Source organism: Gavia stellata, chromosome 10 (assembly GCF_030936135.1).
Source record: "Gavia stellata isolate bGavSte3 chromosome 10, bGavSte3.hap2, whole genome shotgun sequence".
In the NCBI taxonomy this organism is placed as follows: domain Eukaryota; kingdom Metazoa; phylum Chordata; class Aves; order Gaviiformes; family Gaviidae; genus Gavia; species Gavia stellata.
The window spans coordinates 18,536,487-18,556,037 of NC_082603.1; the positions used below are offsets into that span (position 1 = coordinate 18,536,487).

The 19,551-nt window shown below is 40.7% G+C and overlaps 1 protein-coding gene across 1 annotated transcript in view; it reads right to left on the bottom strand.

Moving 5' to 3' along the window:
• Positions 1-13,378, bottom strand: part of ZNF326 (zinc finger protein 326) — a 28,495-nt gene extending 15,117 nt beyond the window's left edge. The window contains exons 1-4 of the mRNA XM_059821936.1: positions 13,355-13,378; positions 6,310-6,436; positions 3,825-4,230; positions 943-1,145 (exon numbers count right to left, since the gene is read on the bottom strand). Coding sequence (XP_059677919.1) covers positions 943-1,145; positions 3,825-4,230; positions 6,310-6,436; positions 13,355-13,370 — 752 coding nt within the window. The 5' untranslated portion in view covers positions 13,371-13,378. The remainder of the gene's footprint in view (positions 1-942; positions 1,146-3,824; positions 4,231-6,309; positions 6,437-13,354) is intronic.
• Positions 13,379-19,551: the final 6,173 nt, after the last annotated feature.

Consider the following 19,551-nt stretch of genomic DNA (forward strand, 5'->3'; position numbering starts at 1 on the left):
ATTTTCATGTGGAAGTTTCTGCCAAGCCTGTGCATTTACCTTGCAAGCTTTGAGCTAAAGTAATTTTAGCATTTTTCAGGCGTGATTTGAAACCAAATTATATAAAACACTGCAGATCCAAATTACTGAGGAAATTCCAAGCACAAAAAACTAAAATTTGACTGCTATACATGCCGTTCATAATATTTAATACTCAAGTTTACATTTCCTCAAAGCAAGTAATTTATTCAAATCTCTTCAGTGATTTTTTTTCCTCCAGATTTGCCTGCAGTATCAAAATTATGAGATTTGTAGGACATCTTTAGGGAAGCTAAACAAACCACGCACCACTAATACTTTGCAATTTATATTTCCAGTTTATCTGTCTTATTTCCAGTTCCTCTCTTCATTACAGCATTTCATTTACAACAAGGGGCAATCCCTCTCTGCCCTTCATAAGTTATGCTGTAATAATTTTCACTGTTTTCTCAGTTTGCCTCCCTTTCTCTCTCCTCTTTACCCACACCTTTATTTTAGCTGCACTGCAGTTGATGCACTACTTTTTATATCCGTCAAAGTATTTGTACAGCAGGGCCCAGGCTCGTGCAAGGGCACATTTTAATATTTGTCAGGCATTGTAACTTAACGCAACCTGAGATGTGAAATTATTTTCAGTGGTGAAAATTTGCCTCCAGGAAGTATCATTATAAAGTCTGAATGAAAGAGTCTTCAGCAGTACATATTTAAACACATCAAAATATTCAATTTCATTCAGCAAATTATCTTTGCAGTAGAAGAGTTAGAAGACTAAATTCATAAAATCTGTTGTGGAGTACTTCAGAGGTAGAATATGAAGAATTACAAAACAGCACAGACAACCCTCTTCCTAAACATTAAAACTAAGTAATTCCTAATGAACAAAAATATTAGTAATTTTAACTTAAGAATTTTGGCACTTGTTACTTACTAGGTGATTTTTTCTGGCTCAGCTTCAAAATAGGTTTTGTCATTTTGGGTTTCTTGATAAATGTCCCACCAGGTTTGTTATATGGCTGTGGTATCATTTTTCTTTTTATTCCTCTTGCAGCAACTGCTGCAGGACTGGGTTTGTTATGATAGTCAACAACAATTCCAGGTCTGTGCATTCCTCCAAAGTCTCCCATATGCTGAAAATTTGTGAAATCAAGAGAAAGGTATTAGTATATGAAATCAATAGAAATAAAACAAGTACTTGGCACAATAAAACTGTGAACTAAGTAAAATCTGTGTTCTAGACCAAAATGCAGAGGAAATTTAAGCTCCCGCTTCAATGTGTTATGCAATGGCTTTGTGGGTGTTTGTCCAGTAGAATGAATATGCATGTATAAACTGTGTTTCTGCTTATTCAGAACCATTGTCCAGACAATGAGCATGTCTATGATAGAGTTCATATCTCAGCCTAACATCTTGGCTCCTCTCTTCAGATTCTCTAGATGATGAATGACTTCTCCCTCTGCGAAAAAACAGAGCTAACCAATCCAGTTTGACACTTTCATCAGCATTCATTTAAAAAAAAAAAAAAAAAGCAAAGCTTCTTTATGCCAAATGATTAGCAGTGATTTGAAAACTGAGTAAAAAAGATTGTCCAGTGTGGAACACCAATTAATTGAAGGAAGCTCATCCGTTTTTTTACTTATCTTTCCATTGAATTCAATAAATTCAGAATTTAAAAGTTGGGCCTAGAGGGAGCAATACAAAAACATGGCAGCAACAGGAATGAAAATACAACTGAAAGACTAAACCTTTCTATTATTTCTAAAATGCTGTACAGTCATTTGTGGATACTTCTTTATGCAAATTACCTCTCTGAAGGCATGGAATAAATGAGTAATCTGAAGAGGGAGAATTTAGGTAGCTGTGATATTTTCAAAAGCGCTAAGCCACTTCATAATATTAATTCAATTATTTGATTAATAATGGGCAGAAGAGAGCCCACTGACTGGATGGGTGACTTGGATAAGCAGAAATATTTGTATTGCTGTGAGAATTAGTATTACCCTATCAAAGTTAAAAGAACATAAAAATAACTTCAACATACTTTGTGAAGAGTATGACTTTTTTTTTTAAGCAAATTTTAAATGACAGACAGAATGTACCAAAACAGGAACTTTTCTTAATCAGAGGTCCATGCACAAGATCTCCGTGTTTATTTAGTTGAGACAGTTATAGAACTACCTAGCATGTACATTTACACTATACACATAAATTTGACATGAAGTATGCACTTGGATAATTTCAAGTACTTTTTTTTTTTTTAGAACAGACAGTCTATCTATTAAAGGTGCAATGCATTTTACATATGGTAAGTAGTTTAGCCTTTACATTCTCCTTTATTACATAGAAGACTAAAAAAATAAGTTTCAAAATCAAAACAAAAAAGAAATAAGGCTACTTGTACTCTGCACAAAACTTTCAGATCTAAATGAATTCTGAAAGGATGGCATCCAAGATTAAGAACCTAACGCTTTCAGCTTCACAAGCAGAGAAACATAAAGACTATTTCTGATACCATGCTACATGCTAGCTAGCAGCCATGTGCAAATCTGAGCTAAAATTTTAATATGGCAACTATAGTACTCAAAAATGCTGCAAAGTAGACTTTCTGGAACAAAACCACCACACAATTAGGCATTTAAAGGATCCAGTAAAAAATAATCTTCCTCTACACTCCAAGCTACAAACAAGTTGTATGGTTTTAATACTAAAGAATTGCTTCCCAAAGAAATATGGCACACTTAAAAATTTTAAAAGATAAGTTATACCTAGAGGCATAGGCAGAAAAGGGTTCACTGAACACTTCGTGCTTAAAAAACATAATCAGAATTGGGATTATAAAACCAAGATAAAGGGACACCATCAACTTAAAGTTAGTACTTCTGTCAAGATTTTTTTTTTTTTTATTCTCTTCTGTTGTGTTTTTCTTCCCCCTAGCTCATTTAACATCTCCAAACTGTGATCCACTATTTTGTGTACAGTTAATCTTGCTGTTTCTTGGACATACAGTTTTTACATCCTACACTGGAAAGGAATCCACTGAAAAGGAGTTAGAACATAAGGTTTCAAAACAAAATGGATACAAGTAACAGGACTAGGCACACTATCTGGAAATTAATCTCAATTCTGTGAAAGGACCTGATTCCAAGTTGATGATGCCCCTTTAACCATGCTTTAATTTTGAAAAAGAATCACTGTTATCTGCTAACCACCCACCTTTGCCACTTCCTCCCCATCACCCTTCCAACACACAAGTCAGAGTAAGAATTAAGTTTAAAAGAAGACTTGATGTTTGATAAAGTATGTGTTCGACACATTAAAGAATTAGCAAAACTTTTACCTTTACAGGAAACAAAAACTACTCTAGCATTCACAACCTGGGTTTTATTTTTTGCTTATACATTGCACCTTTAACCTACTCAAAACTTCAAAAGACTTTGACTTAAACTTTTACAATATTCAAGAATTTCCCCACCAGCAGCAAAGATGCTAGTGTTTACAAGGAAAAATGTAAGTCCTTTTAATCCCTTTTAGACCAAACCTATTACTTTTATCTTCACCTTTCAAACAAAAGGAGAGATTTAACAAACCTTATCAACTAGTCTTCTATTACTCATTACTTTCAACAGAAAGAGGGACTGGGTTCTACTTGAAGACAGCTTCAAGGGGGTAAACAACATTGCCAACCATGAAAGTTTGCTTGGACAAAAACCCCACACTGTACTGAACAGTGCATTCATTTTAAACCAGTGGTCTTGAAAGGGTTTAAAAGAGTGTCTAGTGAAAAGAATCTGAAAAGATTCTGTACTTACTCCTCGGCCTCGGCCTCTGCCTGTTGATGGTCCTCCAAAAGCATCATAGTTTCTGCTTCCAAATCCACTTTCAGGATAAGCAGGCGTTCCTCTCCCCCGAGAGCCTACAGGTGCAGGCTTCATATGGGGTGAAGAAAAACTGCTGTAGGAAGAGTAACTCTCTCTTCCTCTGTCCTCCATAAACCCAGGCCTCAATTTTGAACGGGAGTAAGGTGCTTCCCAGCTAGACCCGCCCTGGTTTCTACCTCCGAAAGAGTCAAGGCTATTCCGGTAGGAGTTGTCAAATCGACCACCATAACTACCTCCGAAGCGGCTTTGTTCGGGTTCATTATAACCATAGCCAGATCTGTACAGATCTCGCCCACCCAGAGAAGACCCGGAGTCGTAAGACTCATAAGGTCCAAACCTGGAAAAGTTGCACAGTGAGGAGAAAAAAAAGTAAGCTTACTAATGTTATACATTTCAAAAGACAAGTTATCAGTTGACATTTATCAACTAAAATCAATTTATTACTATACTGGTCCGTACAGTTGTGTTATTGTTTAATCTTGATTAGGGCTGGGCAAATCACACTATGACCAGATAGAAAGCTATCTGAGACATTTTTGCTACAAACAATTCTAAAGTTCAGTATGCCTGAACTTTGTTTACTTAAAATTTTCAGCAACATTTATTTACTAAAACATTATTAGAGCCCAGCCCTAGTCTCACAAAAATAATCACCTGCAGACATTCATAGGCTAGTCAAACTCTCCTTTCTTCAAAATCATGCCCTCATATTCTAACAGTTAAACAGCAGTTAAAAGGTGGCTTAGTTCTGAACTGAGGATAAAAAAAAAAAATCCTTTTTTTTTACTGGTACAGTTGTGAGTCTTAAACACCCCAGAGTTCTAATTTTAAAGGAAAAATACACGTGCTCTTCCACTTATATTTGTACTTTTTGGAAATTTTCTTCCCTGTAGAATTCAGTCTCCCAATCAAAAGAGTTCATGATCTTCAGCATATCCATCTTTCACTTGCAGACTACTAAGTCTAGCAACTCGGGATTTTGAAACTCTACCCAATACACGAAACTCTACCCAGGACACGAAAACAGTCCTTGGAATTTCAGAGTAGAGTAACAAGGAGCTGAAATCTTTAGTTATTTACCAAGAGTTTGCTCTGCCTGGGGGGGGAGGGTCAGGCTAGAAATCATCAATATTTGTAACCACTTGGAAGGGAAACACATTAGTGTCCCTGCAGGGTTATAATAGGGTGATTCAGCAGGAGCTGGGAAAGACAACCCCTTGCCTGATAAAATATAAACTAGAACAGACTCAAGTTACTAACTGTATCTGTAGTAAACGGAATGCCTTCATTTTAAAATATATTAGTCTCCGAAGACCCAAAGCTACACAGAAAATGACGCTATCTACAGAAAGGGCCCATGCACAACATTAACGTTACATGGCAAGAGACATTTCGGTGCTCAGGTAGTCATTCAACCTCAATCATATGCAGATTACTATATGGTAGGTACAGCTCATTCCTGAATCTCTGCTCAGACTGTTAAGTCAATCTTCATGTTCATCATTAAACAAATTATACTTAACTAAAATGTTTAACAGAACCGTGAAGCAAAACACAACACTTCTCCAGCCTCCCTTAGTACTGTCCTTGCCCAGTGGCACCACAGTGACTACAGACAAGAATCATACAGTAGTCTGGCTACAGCCAGACAAGAATTCAAGGGCGCACAAGAAAACCATGAGATTATCTAAGTTTTCTTCACATTTTGTTTCCTCCAAGATAAAATCACTACTCTGAAAAGCATGCTTCTTTGAATACGATATTAAGACCTTAATCAAATCAGCTGCTCCCTACTGTTTTTACCTGAAAGAGCAACAGGAATAGTATCCTAGCATTAAATACACAACTTTAAGACCACTGCATCAGAATTTTTACTTTTAGACCAATCCATCTTACAAAGCAGCCCAGAACATGCACACAGTTTTGAGTGTAATCAGTACCTGCCAATGAAATAATCTGGACATGACTTTCAGATTCAATACCAAGATCATTTGAGCACTGCACATTCAAACCAAAGAACACATACCCTAAATGTTCCTTGAAAACGGAATGTTGATAGATTCAGTCTAAGGCATTAAACCAGTTAGGTCTAGTCTGCTATGTCAGAAATGGTATATCAGGCCAATCAGCTACAAATTGCTAGCCATTACTGGAAAATAAAACTTCTTCCATTTTCATTCAAAGACGCATTGTTTCACTGTCAAACTTTTCCACAAAAATGCTGATTATTACAAGAATCTAGCTAGCTCTTACAGTTTAGTATTTGCCAGTATTTATCGAACATGAAGACTCAGAACGAAAGTGTTCATACAAAATCGTAACAACATGCCTCAGGAACACTTAAGTTAGAAGACAGAATGATTTAAACTTAAATTGGATTTGATCAATTCTTGGGACAACTGAAGGATTATTTTACCTGTTACCACCACCACCACCTCCTCCGCCTCCACCTCCATGACTCTCCATCCCATAGGATTGGTTAAGGTAAGAGTCCATGGATCGTGGGCCACCATAGCCTCCATGCCCATAATCACGGTCCATGTCTAAAAAAAGAGCAGAAAAATGTTTATAAAGAAAGCAAGCAATAAGTCTTACTAAGTGATCTAGTTTAAATTCTTAAGTAAAAAGTTTACTGTTTGCCACAGTGCTTACAAGCAAAATACAAAACTGCCAGTTGCAAACCAATTTTGACACTGCGCTTAGGGAAGCCACGTGTCTTTGTCATTATCTGAGCACCTCTTAACTGAAATCCAGTTCATATTTTTTCCCAGTAGTGGATAACTCAGGATTGTTGTTCCATCAGCTAGAATTCAGACGCAAGTTAAATTAAGAGAATTAAATCGAGAAGACCTATGTAGAATATGTCACAAGTTAGTGGATAATTAAGACTGCTTCCCTTCCTTTAATAATAGACACAGCTTACAAGCAACTGTTTTCTTTATCCAACGCCACAAGAAACCTTCAGTCACACTGACAGAGACTTTGGGTCAAGGTTACAAGCTGTCATGCTGCAGTGCAGACTCTGTATATAGGCTACAGTCAAAAAAAAGAATTTTCTCCAATCTAGCACGAACAAAAATCCACCCAAATCAGCATGAGTTGCAGTTCACTAACTGTGTTAAGATGTTGGTATTTCATAGCTGAACTGATGTCACTTCATGACATCTTTATATCTTGTAGTGAAGTGTGCCAAAAGAACCAACTTCTTCCTCAACATCAGAAGTCCTATATAAAAGTTCTGATTAAATAACCACTCAAATTCAAAGCACTAGAACAGTGTCATAGATCTGCATAACAATTATGATCCACTGCCTTCCTGTAGCACACACAATTTGCACTTCACTGGCATTCTAGTGACCAAAACTGCTTCCCGGTACCAAGCAACACTAACTTTTGGGTAATACAAAGAAAGCCAGGCAAGTCAAGCCTCACAGAAAAGGTAACACACAGAAGTAAAACACAGTGAACACAGGAAGGATAAAAATATAACCACACAAAGACTTGTCCACTCTAACAAGACAGAGTATTTTATACATTTCAAAATCTCCAAGTTTAAACCATTGGCTTTTCCAGAAGATAACAGGAGAATAAGCTCACTTGAAGTCATAAGAAATTTTCCTGTTTAAAGAAACATAGTAATTCTCTGTGCATATCATTTCATGAAAATAACTGTAGTGATGAAAATAAGTATATATACACTATTTCCCATTTGCATCTGCTTCTTGTTAGCACCAGGCAGCCATTGTAATTTACTTTCTTCCACCTGTCAGCAACAAGAATTCTGCAAATAGTATTTAGCTGACTGTATCACTTTTACACAGATGTTCTTAGCATGCCTGAATAGACTCCAAGAAATGAAGATCTGGTGATTTTTTCTTCTAATGATCACAGGTACTTTCTAAAAAATTAAAGATGATACTTCTGAAACAAAAAAAAAAACCCCACAACCCCCACTGTGAACATGGAAGTCACACTGCAACTTTCCATATTCCAAACATACAATAAAGACCCTGCAGCAAAACACAAAAAAGCTTTCTAAAATACTAATCATGTAGCACCACACAGCATCAGCTTAAACCGAAAAAAGTTACTCTTTAAAGAAATGGCTGAGCCTTCTAGTAGAAGCATCCAGTATTCCCCTCTGGTGTGACAGAATGATCTACCACCTAATCCAGTGGAATACCCCCAAGACTGCCTACATAAAGATGCAGGCCAGTAAAAAGAGTAAGGTTGTCAATAAAACAAATTCAGTTTCATAGAAATTAAGGTTAGATGATCCCACCACGGTCAATCTCAGATCCAAGTTTTTTGTTGGGTTTTTTTTTGTTTGTTTTTAATACAGTACCTCTAATCAAAAGACACTGACATTCTGGAAACTGAATTATCTGACCTGAAAGCACCCAGTAATTTACGTTAGTTTCACCTGCTCCCTATTATCTACAGACCCTGAGATGGCACAAAAGTAATTAGGTTAAGAGTTGAAGAGGTGAATCAAATCATTCAACAAGGAAGAACACAACATACTGTCAAGATCCCTGCCACTGCAATCCAATTCTATTACAGTGTAGTAAGTAGCGACCAGTGTTGTCCATACGTCAGAAGTTCAGTAGCGGGAAAAACAAAGACATTCACACACAAAAGAACTCTTCCAAAAAAATGGTTTGAAGCATAATTTTGAAATAAACTTTTAGTCTAAAATTTTTAGCATGAAAGCAAATACTGAAATATGTTTTACAATCACAGGATAACTTCTGACATGCACTTTTGTCCAACACTCTCCTTACTCATCCACGGTTCATATTATCTATCATCAGCAGTGTTGCTGTAGAGCTATGCCAGTCCCTAAATCCTCAAATCACTGCCTTTAGTACATCACTACCCCCTCCCTAACAGCGAACAACTTACTGATCCTTCCCAGACTCACTGCACTGCATATACCTACATTGTAATACACTCACCTTTGAAAAGGTTTAACAGGGGATACAAAAGATACAAAGTAATAATGAGGGATGATCACTTGCATGATATTCCACTACAAGAAACTGGAAGTAGCAAATGAAACTTAAAAATAACAAGCTAAAAAATTAATTGGATCCTTTTTCAGAAAACAGATACTTAAGTCCTGAAACTGCTCTGTGACAAGAAGTGACTAAAAATTTACATGAATTTAAGAAAGAAATTGGATAAATCCACTGACAAGAAAGAAATTGGATAAATCCACTGACAAGAAATTCAAAGGATGTCAAACAAAGTCTATGTCTCTGGTTCAGAAAGTCCCCAAGCTGCAAACCAGTGAAGGCACATAAATACACTGACAGAGCACTTGCACTATTCCTTCCACATCTCCAAACAACAACATACAGGATGACATACAGGATATTGGTGAGATGGGACAGACACATCTTGGACCTGACCTAATGAAGGTGATCTTATGATCTCCTTCCGACTATTTCATTAACTGTTCCACATTGCTGAGCAGTTAATCTATCATTCCAACCACTGGCCTCCTGGTTCAGTCATCTTGTCAGCTGCAAACTTTACCGAAGATTTATAGATTTTACACTTCATGCCCAGAGCTTGACAAATACTGCATTCAAATTATGAAGTGAAGTATTTCTTCAGGCATTAAGCTTTTCTTTACTCTGCAAGTCTGTTCTCCAGATAGGCTTTACCCTAAAAAGGGGAAAACGTACAAGACGACAGTATATATATCCACTTAGGTGAATCAAAATAAAAGGATTTCAGTTTTTGAATGTAGTAGCTGAATAATAATCACTTGCACAACTTTAATTAGCACAATCTCAAGGTAAATAGCTTATTAGTTGACAAACCTCGCAACCACAGACATCAAAATCCATTCACACTGGCCTCTTTCACACTTTTGATTCTTCTTCTACTAACTAAAGCAAGACAGATGGACATAGAGCATTAAAAAAAGCTGTATCTGCACAGAACAATTTCCTCTGCCTGTAGCCTGCTTCCCGTTCACTGTTATGTCAGCTCTGGCTGTCACCACCAGTGGAGATATGCAGAAGTTGCCTGTCTATGCAAACTATTCAGACTAAATGTGAAATTGTTTCACATGCTAAGAGAACATATGCTTAAGTACTAGAGAAAAACCACCAGGAATTGTATTGCAGTGTCTCAAACTGAAAATTCAGAAGTGTAGTACTTTGTTCAAGTTTAAATAGTAACTGTTTATCACAGAAACCTTTGAAGAAATATTATATCTGTGTATCTGTAAGTACTACAGAATGAAAAAGAGAAGGAAAAAAGAAGTGGTTCATATTTGCTCCTAAAGTTTAAAAACGGAAGAGTAAATCTCTGAACTGATGAAGGCAATGACAAAGTATCTGAAACAAAGAGTTTGTTGAGGGAATATATCAGGTTTTAGTATCCGTAGCCTCTTGCATAAAGACGGTGCAGGTGAATGAGCTGTTGAACTGAAGTACAGAAACAGCATTGCAAAGAAGGATCTCACTTTTCATTTCTAGATCATACTTAAAGTCTACTAGGGTATGGAAGAAGTTAAGTCAAAGGGGAAAAAATATATATTACCTCTAAAATAAAAAAGAATGGGACACTGAAAGACAAGTTTGATTTAAAAATGAAAGTGTTAACGTATATGTATTCCTTCAGATTAAAAAAAAGCCTTATCTGGTGGAGAGATCATTTAAAATAGCTGCAAAATAAGTCTCAATAGCCAGCAAAGAAAAAAAAAAAAAAAAACAGATTTTCCTTACGAAAAGAACTAGGAACTTAAAAACATAGTATTTAAGACTCAGAAACCTTTGGTACAAAAGACTCCATTTAAAAGAAAAAGCTTAAGATCAGAGAACACTGAAATCATATCCATAGCACAAAGAAACTAAATCATTTTCAGTAGTGTTCTCCATGTAGAGCATAGGAAAAGGCTAGGAAGATGAGAAAGGAGAAAGATCTTGCAGTAATAAGTAATAAATAAAAAAAGTAAGCCTCAGTAAAATAAAAATAACCTCTAAACAATAAAAAACAGAAGTACCGACTTGAAACAAGCTAAACTTCCCTATATTTTAAATTCATAATCCACAATGACTACAACAAGCTTAAGGATCCATTGCGCAATAGTAAGCAACATTTTTTCCAAGCACATTACATTTTTCACAACACCATGCCTACTTCAACATCACAAGCTTGTCATTAGATACAGCAGTTTTTAACACATCATTGAGTCCCATGCAAAACAAGGATCCAATCCAACAATGTAGATGAATTTTAGGAATAGCAGCAAAAGCCATTTCCCCTTCCTGATTAAAAGGACAATAGTTATGGTGATCAAAATATTAACATGAATAGTTAATAATATTTTAGTTAATAATATTAATAGAATTTATTCTACAGACCATATCATCTCTGTTTCAAACCAACTCATCAGCAAGGGACAATCGTGGAATTACAGCAGTCATCAGCCATCCAATGAAAAGTGCTTCACGCTGGCTAAAAGTCTCCCAACAGGAGACCTGCCAAGAACTCAAATGAAAACGGGGCAAAGATGAAAATCCTCAACATCCATCCTCTATCGCCATCTACTGGACCCCTACAAAATAGCCTTTAGCCTACTGTACAGAATCAGGATAAGACAAAGCTTTATGCATACCTTACTAATGTACATTCAATGCATAAACATTAATGTTAAATGTTTCAAGCTGCATACATCATAATTAAACTTGTTTAATAATTATGAATAATAGAAATCTTATCGCAATGAAAACTATTATTACAGAGGTACAGAAAAGGAACAATCTAATTGTACAACATACATTTGATTGGTTACTTCCCACAGGATTAGCCTGGATTCACTTTAATACTACTGTCATCAGATCTCAGAAAAGCAGGTTCTGGTTAATGGCTACAGTGAATATTTCAATAAGATACTTAAACTGCCACTTAAGAAGAACATTTTCTACTAAAAATCTAAAAGACGTTTAATTAGGAATCAATACAGAAGATTAAAAAACAGGGCCATAGCTTTAATCCATTTATTTTACTATGAAGAAAGATAAATGCAAAATAATATAATGGGCAAAAAAGCTAAGACTCAAGGAATGTATCACAAAAATTATCATACTGCAATCAAAGATGGGTCTGTAATCCAACGTGTTATTTCTGTATAACAGCCAGCAAGAGCATTAAGAGATCCAACAGCAAACACTTATTTGATGACATCTGTAAATGAAGCTTGGGTACAGTTTACGGTGAAGTTTTTATATTAACATCCTTTTAGTACTTGCTTGCACTCTGACAAGAGATGTCAAATCATTTCTTGAGTCTTACTAAACTCATAAACTTAATCATCTCACAAAAGTATGTGCATTCCTTTTTGTTGTATCTATGTGGTATTTTTGATAGTGTAAGAACAAGAGCTAGCTTTTGCTGTATCACATTTACTTTATATGCCTTCTGTAGTCCTTCCCAAACTCTTAAACTTAAAAAAAAATTAAACAAAAATAAAAATCAAGCTCTTTCAGGTTCTGTTTTTTCCACATCTGTATAAAAGGGAGAAACATCCTCTTTCTTTTCAATAGAAGTACTAAGAATCAAATGCAGTAGTCCATAAGAAAACACAATACTGATTTATGCAAAAAGCATCATCATAAGAAAAGTCTATATTCCCCCCCATCCCCACTCCTTGATCTCACAATTTTGATTTGGAACGTGCAGGAGTTCATGTTGACATGCCCAAGATGAAAATCAAGTCTCACTCCCAGCCAGTTACAACTCCTCCAGAAAACAACATGTGCAGTCAAACCATGTTACGTACTTTTAATAACCCGTTTGTTTTTTGTTTTTGTCAACACTGACTGTTCAGCCCCAACGCTTTTTACAGGTTAGACGTATTTATAGCTCATACCTGAGACTGACCCACTGGGCATGTTCACACCACAATGCATGGGGGTATCTGGGAATCTCCAATCTCTGTCTTCAGCTGGAGAGGATGGGTCAGTGAGAATGACTTAGTGCTTAGCAAGAGCTGGAGGGGAGAGACAGGGAGCCGCAACAAGAGGCGGCTCTCTCTCCTGTCGGATCTCCAGTCTCCTGACACGACCCCCTCACGGAGCTCGCCCCGAGCTCCCCCCGTCTCTGCCCGCACCGCCCCCGCCCGCCGCCTCCCCCTCGCCCCCCGCTCGCCCCGCGCCCCAGGGCGCCTCGCCCCGCGGAGGGCCGCCCCCGCCCCCGCCGCCCGCCCGCCCGCCCGCACCGCCCCCCGGGAGGGCCCTCCTCCCGCGCAGCCCTCCCGCCGCCGGCCGCCGCCGCGGCTCCCCCGACCCGGGAGGAGCGGCGAGGAGGAGGACGAGGAGGTGGATGAGGGGGAACTCCGTCCTGCGCGGAACAAAGCAGCCGCTGCCATTTTGAGACGCGGCCGGGCCCCGCTGCGGCAGCGGCCGCCGGGCCCTACCCTTGCTCTGGGGGTGCGCCCTCACCTTCCCCGTAGTCCATGGCGGCGGCGGCGGCGGGCCCTCCTTCCCCAGACGGCTAACGGCCGCAACACTGCGGCGGCGGCTCCGGCTTCCCTCAATGGCGCCTTCCACCACAACGAGGCGAGGCGGGACCTGTGCGCGGCAGCGCGGCCACGGCGTGCGGCGATTGGCCCGGGCGCCGCGTCACGTGAGCAGGCCGGCCTGCAAGGAGAAGGGGCCCGGGACCGGCAGCGACGCCGCCTGAAGCGCTGTCGCAGGGTGCCCGGATCGGCTGTGTCACAGGGGAGGCTGCAGGGCAGCCATGTTGGGCCCTGGCAGCCGCCATTTTGCGTTCTGGCGTCGGGCCCTTTCGTGCTTGAAGCCGCTCCAGGATTAGTAGTAGCGAAACATCCCCACCTTTACTCTCACACACACACACCCTTGGGCCCCGGTGAAGTGGGCACTGCAGAAAACACTCCCCTCGGTGCACAAGTGCCAAAATCTGCCCTTAGGCAGAGCTGGAGTCAGGCAGTGCCTGGCAGGAGTGAGCAGTGGGTGGCTTCTCTGCAGGCCTGGGCGTGAGCAGCCCTGTCCCGCGGCCCTGCCAGCTCCCCGCGGGGGCTGCTGCTGTGTTGCGCAAACCAAATGGGTTTGCAAAATAAAACGCCTATTTAAGCAATGACACCCCTGTAATGCCCCCTTCAATGAACCCAGTGTATATTAACACCGCTTCATCTATCAGTCCCAAGACAAAGTATTTTAGCACCTATTAAGAGGCTGCGTTCAAGCACCGAAACAGGCTAACAGTAAACACAGACTTGTTAGTTGTAGGGTAACATGGAGCTCCTCTATGCAGCCAAAGATTTGAGGAAGAAACAGACTTCACCTGACACATCATCGTGCAAAAAAACCCCAAAGTGCTGTGTGAAGATCACACATGGATAAGCATTTCATTCCTTATAGTTTCTTAATGTTTTATACAACCTAGAAGAAACAGAAAGGGGGGGGGGGGAAAAGCACGTGAGTGAGCCGGTGATGAGCAGATCTGGTACAGAAAACCTGGGAATATCTGTCTGAGGACAAGCTGTGGGTGAATTTTCAGGTTGTGAGGACGGGCAAAGCCACAATCTCCTGGGGTTTGATTTTGTTGGGGAAACAGGGCTTCTTTTGGTCTTGGGTGGCTGGCATCAAAAACTTCCAATTTCTCCCCATCTGAAAAGTAATAAAAGCCCCATTGCAGGAAAGGAACATTTGACTCACCCAGGCACAGAGTCCAAGTTTTGTATTAAACGAAAAGCTAAGTCTGGCAGAGCAGTCAGGCAGTTTCCCTCCCCGAGCTCTGGATGGCAGCAGATGCGAACGTACTTAACGGCGGACTTGGGCTACAGCGGGGCGGGGGGGGCACGGCAGCCGGCGGTTTTCCCGGAGGAGCTCTCCGCTCCCTTCTCTCCCCAGCATCGCAGAAGTACATCCAGAGAAAATGGTTATTCCCCGCCAAAGGGAGTCTTTCCTTCGGCTTCACCACTGACTTCTCAGCCAAAGATACATTACGCTTGGGCAGAGCGGTGATTTCAAGGTCTAAATAGCCCTCACACAGACTTGTTTGTGCACCCGTCCTGTTACACAGGCACCCTTGCGCAGACCAGACAAGTTTCTTGCACTGAACGTGAGATGTATACAACAGGCATTTTCCTATACGTTCAGGGCTGCATGCCTCATGTTTGCAACACGGCAGCCTCTCTCCTGCCGCTGCTGGTGCAGCGCTGCTCAGCCCGATCCGTAGTCCTGAGCTGGTGAGGAGGAGGAGGGAGCGGCACCGCTCTGCCCCGCAGCTGGGAGCAGCCCGGCGGGGGCCGCCCGGTCCGGGGGGCTCCTGCTGGACCGCGCCCGCCCGGGGTGCCGCTGGGCATCCACCGCGGCAAGACTGCCGGGGGCTGCCCGCCGCCTCTCCCTAACCTGGCCCAGATGTTGTCTCTTCTCAAGAAAAAAGAGTATCTGAAGGTTTTTCCTGTGCAAGGAAATGCATCGGCACAGCTCGATGCGTTTTGCTGTATGCAAAACAAAAAATACGAGGCATTAAAAAATAGCGTATACGTGCAGAGAATCCAAAGGCTACCCTAGGTAACAATCCAATACAAATGTGGTGGGAATAAACTGATTCTCCCAGGTGGCCTGAAACACGCAGCAGTCAAAATTGTCAAGTATCATGTCTGCTTGAGGAGTCAACGCATGCTGCAGGATGAGTTGCTGAGGAATGCACTAAGTGGATCCTCACCCCTTTCCAATGCATCTGGCTGGGCCAAATGAGATGGCTAATGAACATGCTATTGAATAAGCAGCTCTGAAGGGAGGAAATCATGCAGAATAGATAGATTTGTGATCACTGTAACAATATCTGGCTAATGGTTATTCAAAATAAACACAAAGATCCAGAAAACCTGATTCATCTTAATCAGCTGCCCCTAAGACTATCAAAGGTGAATGTTTTAGCTGTTGCCCTGGTGCAAAACATCTGAATCAGCTACTCCTAAGGCTATCAAAGATGAATGATTTAGCCGTTACCCTGGTGCAAAACCTACTGCGGGATTCAACAAATGAAACTCACCGGTAGGCTATGCAACCTGAAGGGACTATTGCATAAGGGAGAACAGGATTTATAATGAGGTGCCTGAGAAGGAAACCCTGGGATTGAATAGCAGATTGTTAAAATGACACAGAATTATTATGAGATGCTTAGGGAAAAGGACAAAGACAAGGAAGGGAGGAACAAAGGTAGATCAGGGAAGAACAAAAAAGATTGAGGTGGATTGGAGAAGGGGAATTAAAAGGACCGTTTGCATTTAAGCAGGCTGCTGGTCGAGTATGTTTGTGTGGCTGAGCCCTGTGACTGATTGCCCCTGTCTGTCCTAGCTTCTTTTTAAATTCTGGTTTTAACTGTTTTCCATTGTGCTCTCTGTTCTGTGTCTGTGCATGTGATCTGCTTGTGAACTCCAAGCCAGACTAGTTGGTGAGTTGAATGAGCAGTCTGGGAGACGGGTACTGGGAGACCCTTGAAGCGGGTTTTCCCTGAGCACGCATCCTTAGAACCAGGATCGGGCTATGCACGCTGCCTTTGTGTGTGGTGTGGGTCTCTGTAAAGACCCAGACTGAGAATGGGCAGAAGCAGGACCAAGGCACCTAACACTCCCCATTTGTAGGATAAAGGACTTGATGCCAAACAGGCATCTTTTTTGTGAATCTCTCCACTATTCTCCTGAAGCACATTTGTTCTGCGACTAATCCATCAGCACATTTACTCATTAGAGCATAGTAGACTACCAAGAGTCACAGGGTTAAGCCTCTATATTTTGTCAGATTAAAAATCTGACTTCAAAAGGTTAGAAGCAGCCCCTGAAGAAACCAGTGATCGTTGAAATCAGCAGAGAGATTTATACAGACTTCAGGAAGCTCTGAATTGGGCTGATGCACACCATGGCAAGGTTACTTACAATTTGTATGCACTCCCCCCCCACCCCCCCCCCAGTGATATTACGAGAAATACTGCTATCCTGGGTGTTTTTTCACGATCTGAGGAATTTACTGACAACAGAGGTGGTTGTTATGGGGAGAGCAGTCTGTCAAAGAAAAGAGGGTACATGACAAAGAGAACATCCGATTATGAAAAATTTGTTCTCATACCAACAGGCACTTCAGGCACCAGACAGAAGAGGAGGTGCTTTCACATGCAGCCCTGCGAACACACAGGTATATTTTGGCCTTTGAAGTTATTGTCCCAGAATCAGAAGCTCAGGGAGAAGAAACTGGATCTGGGGGCAGACCCAAGGCTACAGCAGGTATAACATACAGTTTTTTGGATTCAATACAAACAGGTCAGCAAAAGCGTATTATTTTAGACTTAATTATGATCAATGGGGCACTGTTGGTTTCAGGCTTTCTAAAACAAAGGCTCCTTCTTTCCTCCCTGCAGGACTCCAAAAAAGAAAAAAATCTAAGCTAAGCAAAGCAAAACAAAATGGAGACATAAGAAGAGAAAGGGAACAGACCAGTATTGTACTTCATTTGTTCTCGATGATTCAAAACATGAATGTTTCAGTCCAGTGTAGAATCTCCCTGTGCAATCCCATTCTGCTCTTGAATTCATGTTCTGCTGCTTCCTTGGGTTTGTTTTCTTGGTTTTTTTGTAAATTCTTCAGAGCAGTACAGGGATAAGAGAACAATCAGTGATTTCTCCAAGCACACACAGCAGCACGGTTATTGTGAAATACAGCTCTTCTGTAGTTCGGTACTGTAACTACCCACACCCTATGCTCCTCTTTCCAAGTGCTGTGTTTTCTTCTACCCTTTCGTTTAAAGAATTGTCTAAAACCTGAAGAAATTCTGTAAAATGACTATCAATTGCTGCTACCAGTGGTTAGCAACCAGGTACTAGCAATTGTGGAGGCCTAACACTAACAAATACCCTGTATTTCATTGCAGTGGAGTTGATCTAAATCTCATCGACAGCAAGGGAGGGGTTCTTCTGGCCTTTGATGAAAGCTCTCTCTCTCACACCTCTGTTTAGAGCAGGTGTGATTGGCATAGCATTTAAATCTACAGGAGCACATCTGTCTAACAGCACATCTCTCCAGTGCCGTTAAAACAGCATTCACAGCAGTGGAACATACATATATTTATCTTTTTTAATTTTTAACATACATCTTTACTGACACTTGACATTTTCAGGAAGTGGCTTTCTTTGCATTTTAGGACTATGGGGAGTGGGGCAGGAACATGCAAATTGCATTGATTCTTCCTAGAACATGAAATCTAATTCCCTTTGTTTCTTCTTAGATATTAACATAGAAGCAGATCCTTCCATCTGAGCCTCGCAGAAGAACCATGGTAACCATCCAGAGCCATGCTGATTTCATTGGCCTTTATGTCTGTCACCACAGCATAAATCAGTGCCATAATATGGTATTTCCAAAGCTGAAATATTATGACCTCTGTATGTATATATTGTACAACACAAGCATAAAAAATGCTCTAAAATTCAGCAGGAAGGACTGGAACATCCTAATGCAGAAACATACTAATCATGTTATCCTTTCCTACAGGAAAAAACCCCACTTATAATATAGGTTAAAAGTCAACCAAACTTAACAAACGTTTTCATATAACTCCTTTACAGGAAAGACTAGAAGCTTTCAACTGTGCCATAGCACAGACCTGCTGGAGCTCGCATGCTGCTACAGCCCCACTGGAGCCCCATCAGCATCCCACAAACAGCAGTGGGCACTTGCTGAAAAGAGTAAATGCTGTAACTTTTGGGTCACAGTGGAACACAGAAGTGAGGGTAGCAGAACCCATTTCAGGCTCTGGTTTGGCTTTTGGCATGACTTCCAACTGCTCATTGGTTGCGAACAGAGAGAGGGTATCAGCTTCATTATCACACAGCCCTAGACGAAAAAGGATCTTTGCAGAGCGACTTACTAGTAATTGGCACATTATCAGTGAAATGCCTTACTTTTCTGGCATGCAAATACTTACAAGCAATTACGCTTATTGCTTTTTAGATTTACAACTTACTTTTACTTTACACTCCTTGGAGGCCAGCTCTATTTTTTATCTAACCTTGCAGGAAAGTGCTGCTGGAGGTGTGTAGGACTCTGGTTGGGCTGTTTGCCCTACAGCCCCCACACTGGACAAGTCAGAGCTGCGTAGGTGCCCTGAACAAAGACAGAACTGAACTTGTCATTGCCTATTGCCCTTTCACTGTCAGTCAGCCCACCGATGTCCTGGAGCACTTCTTTCCATTACCTATTATGTGCCCATTTGCTCCCATGTTAGAGATGTCTGTGCCATACCCCCTGCCCAACCTTCCCTGTCCTTCAAAAACAAAAAGCCAAACAAGACATATAACTAATACAAACATACATATTCATTGCCAATATTTTTCAACCCTTCTGTATCAGAAAGGGCACAAACCCAGTTCCCTCACAAGAAACTTTGCATTAAAGTAGATTTTATGCACATGCCCTCTCTCACAGAGTAGCTGTGCAATGTGGCATTCACAGCAAGGGTTTATTCATACTGTTTTCCTAGAAAGTTTGGCCAGTGCACATACATTTGAAACACTTCTTAGACAGAAACAGCATGTATGAGAAACTGTGAGGTTCCAAGATAAAAAATGAGAAGATAAATAACACTTGCAGCACACAGCAGCAGTCAGACAACTTATC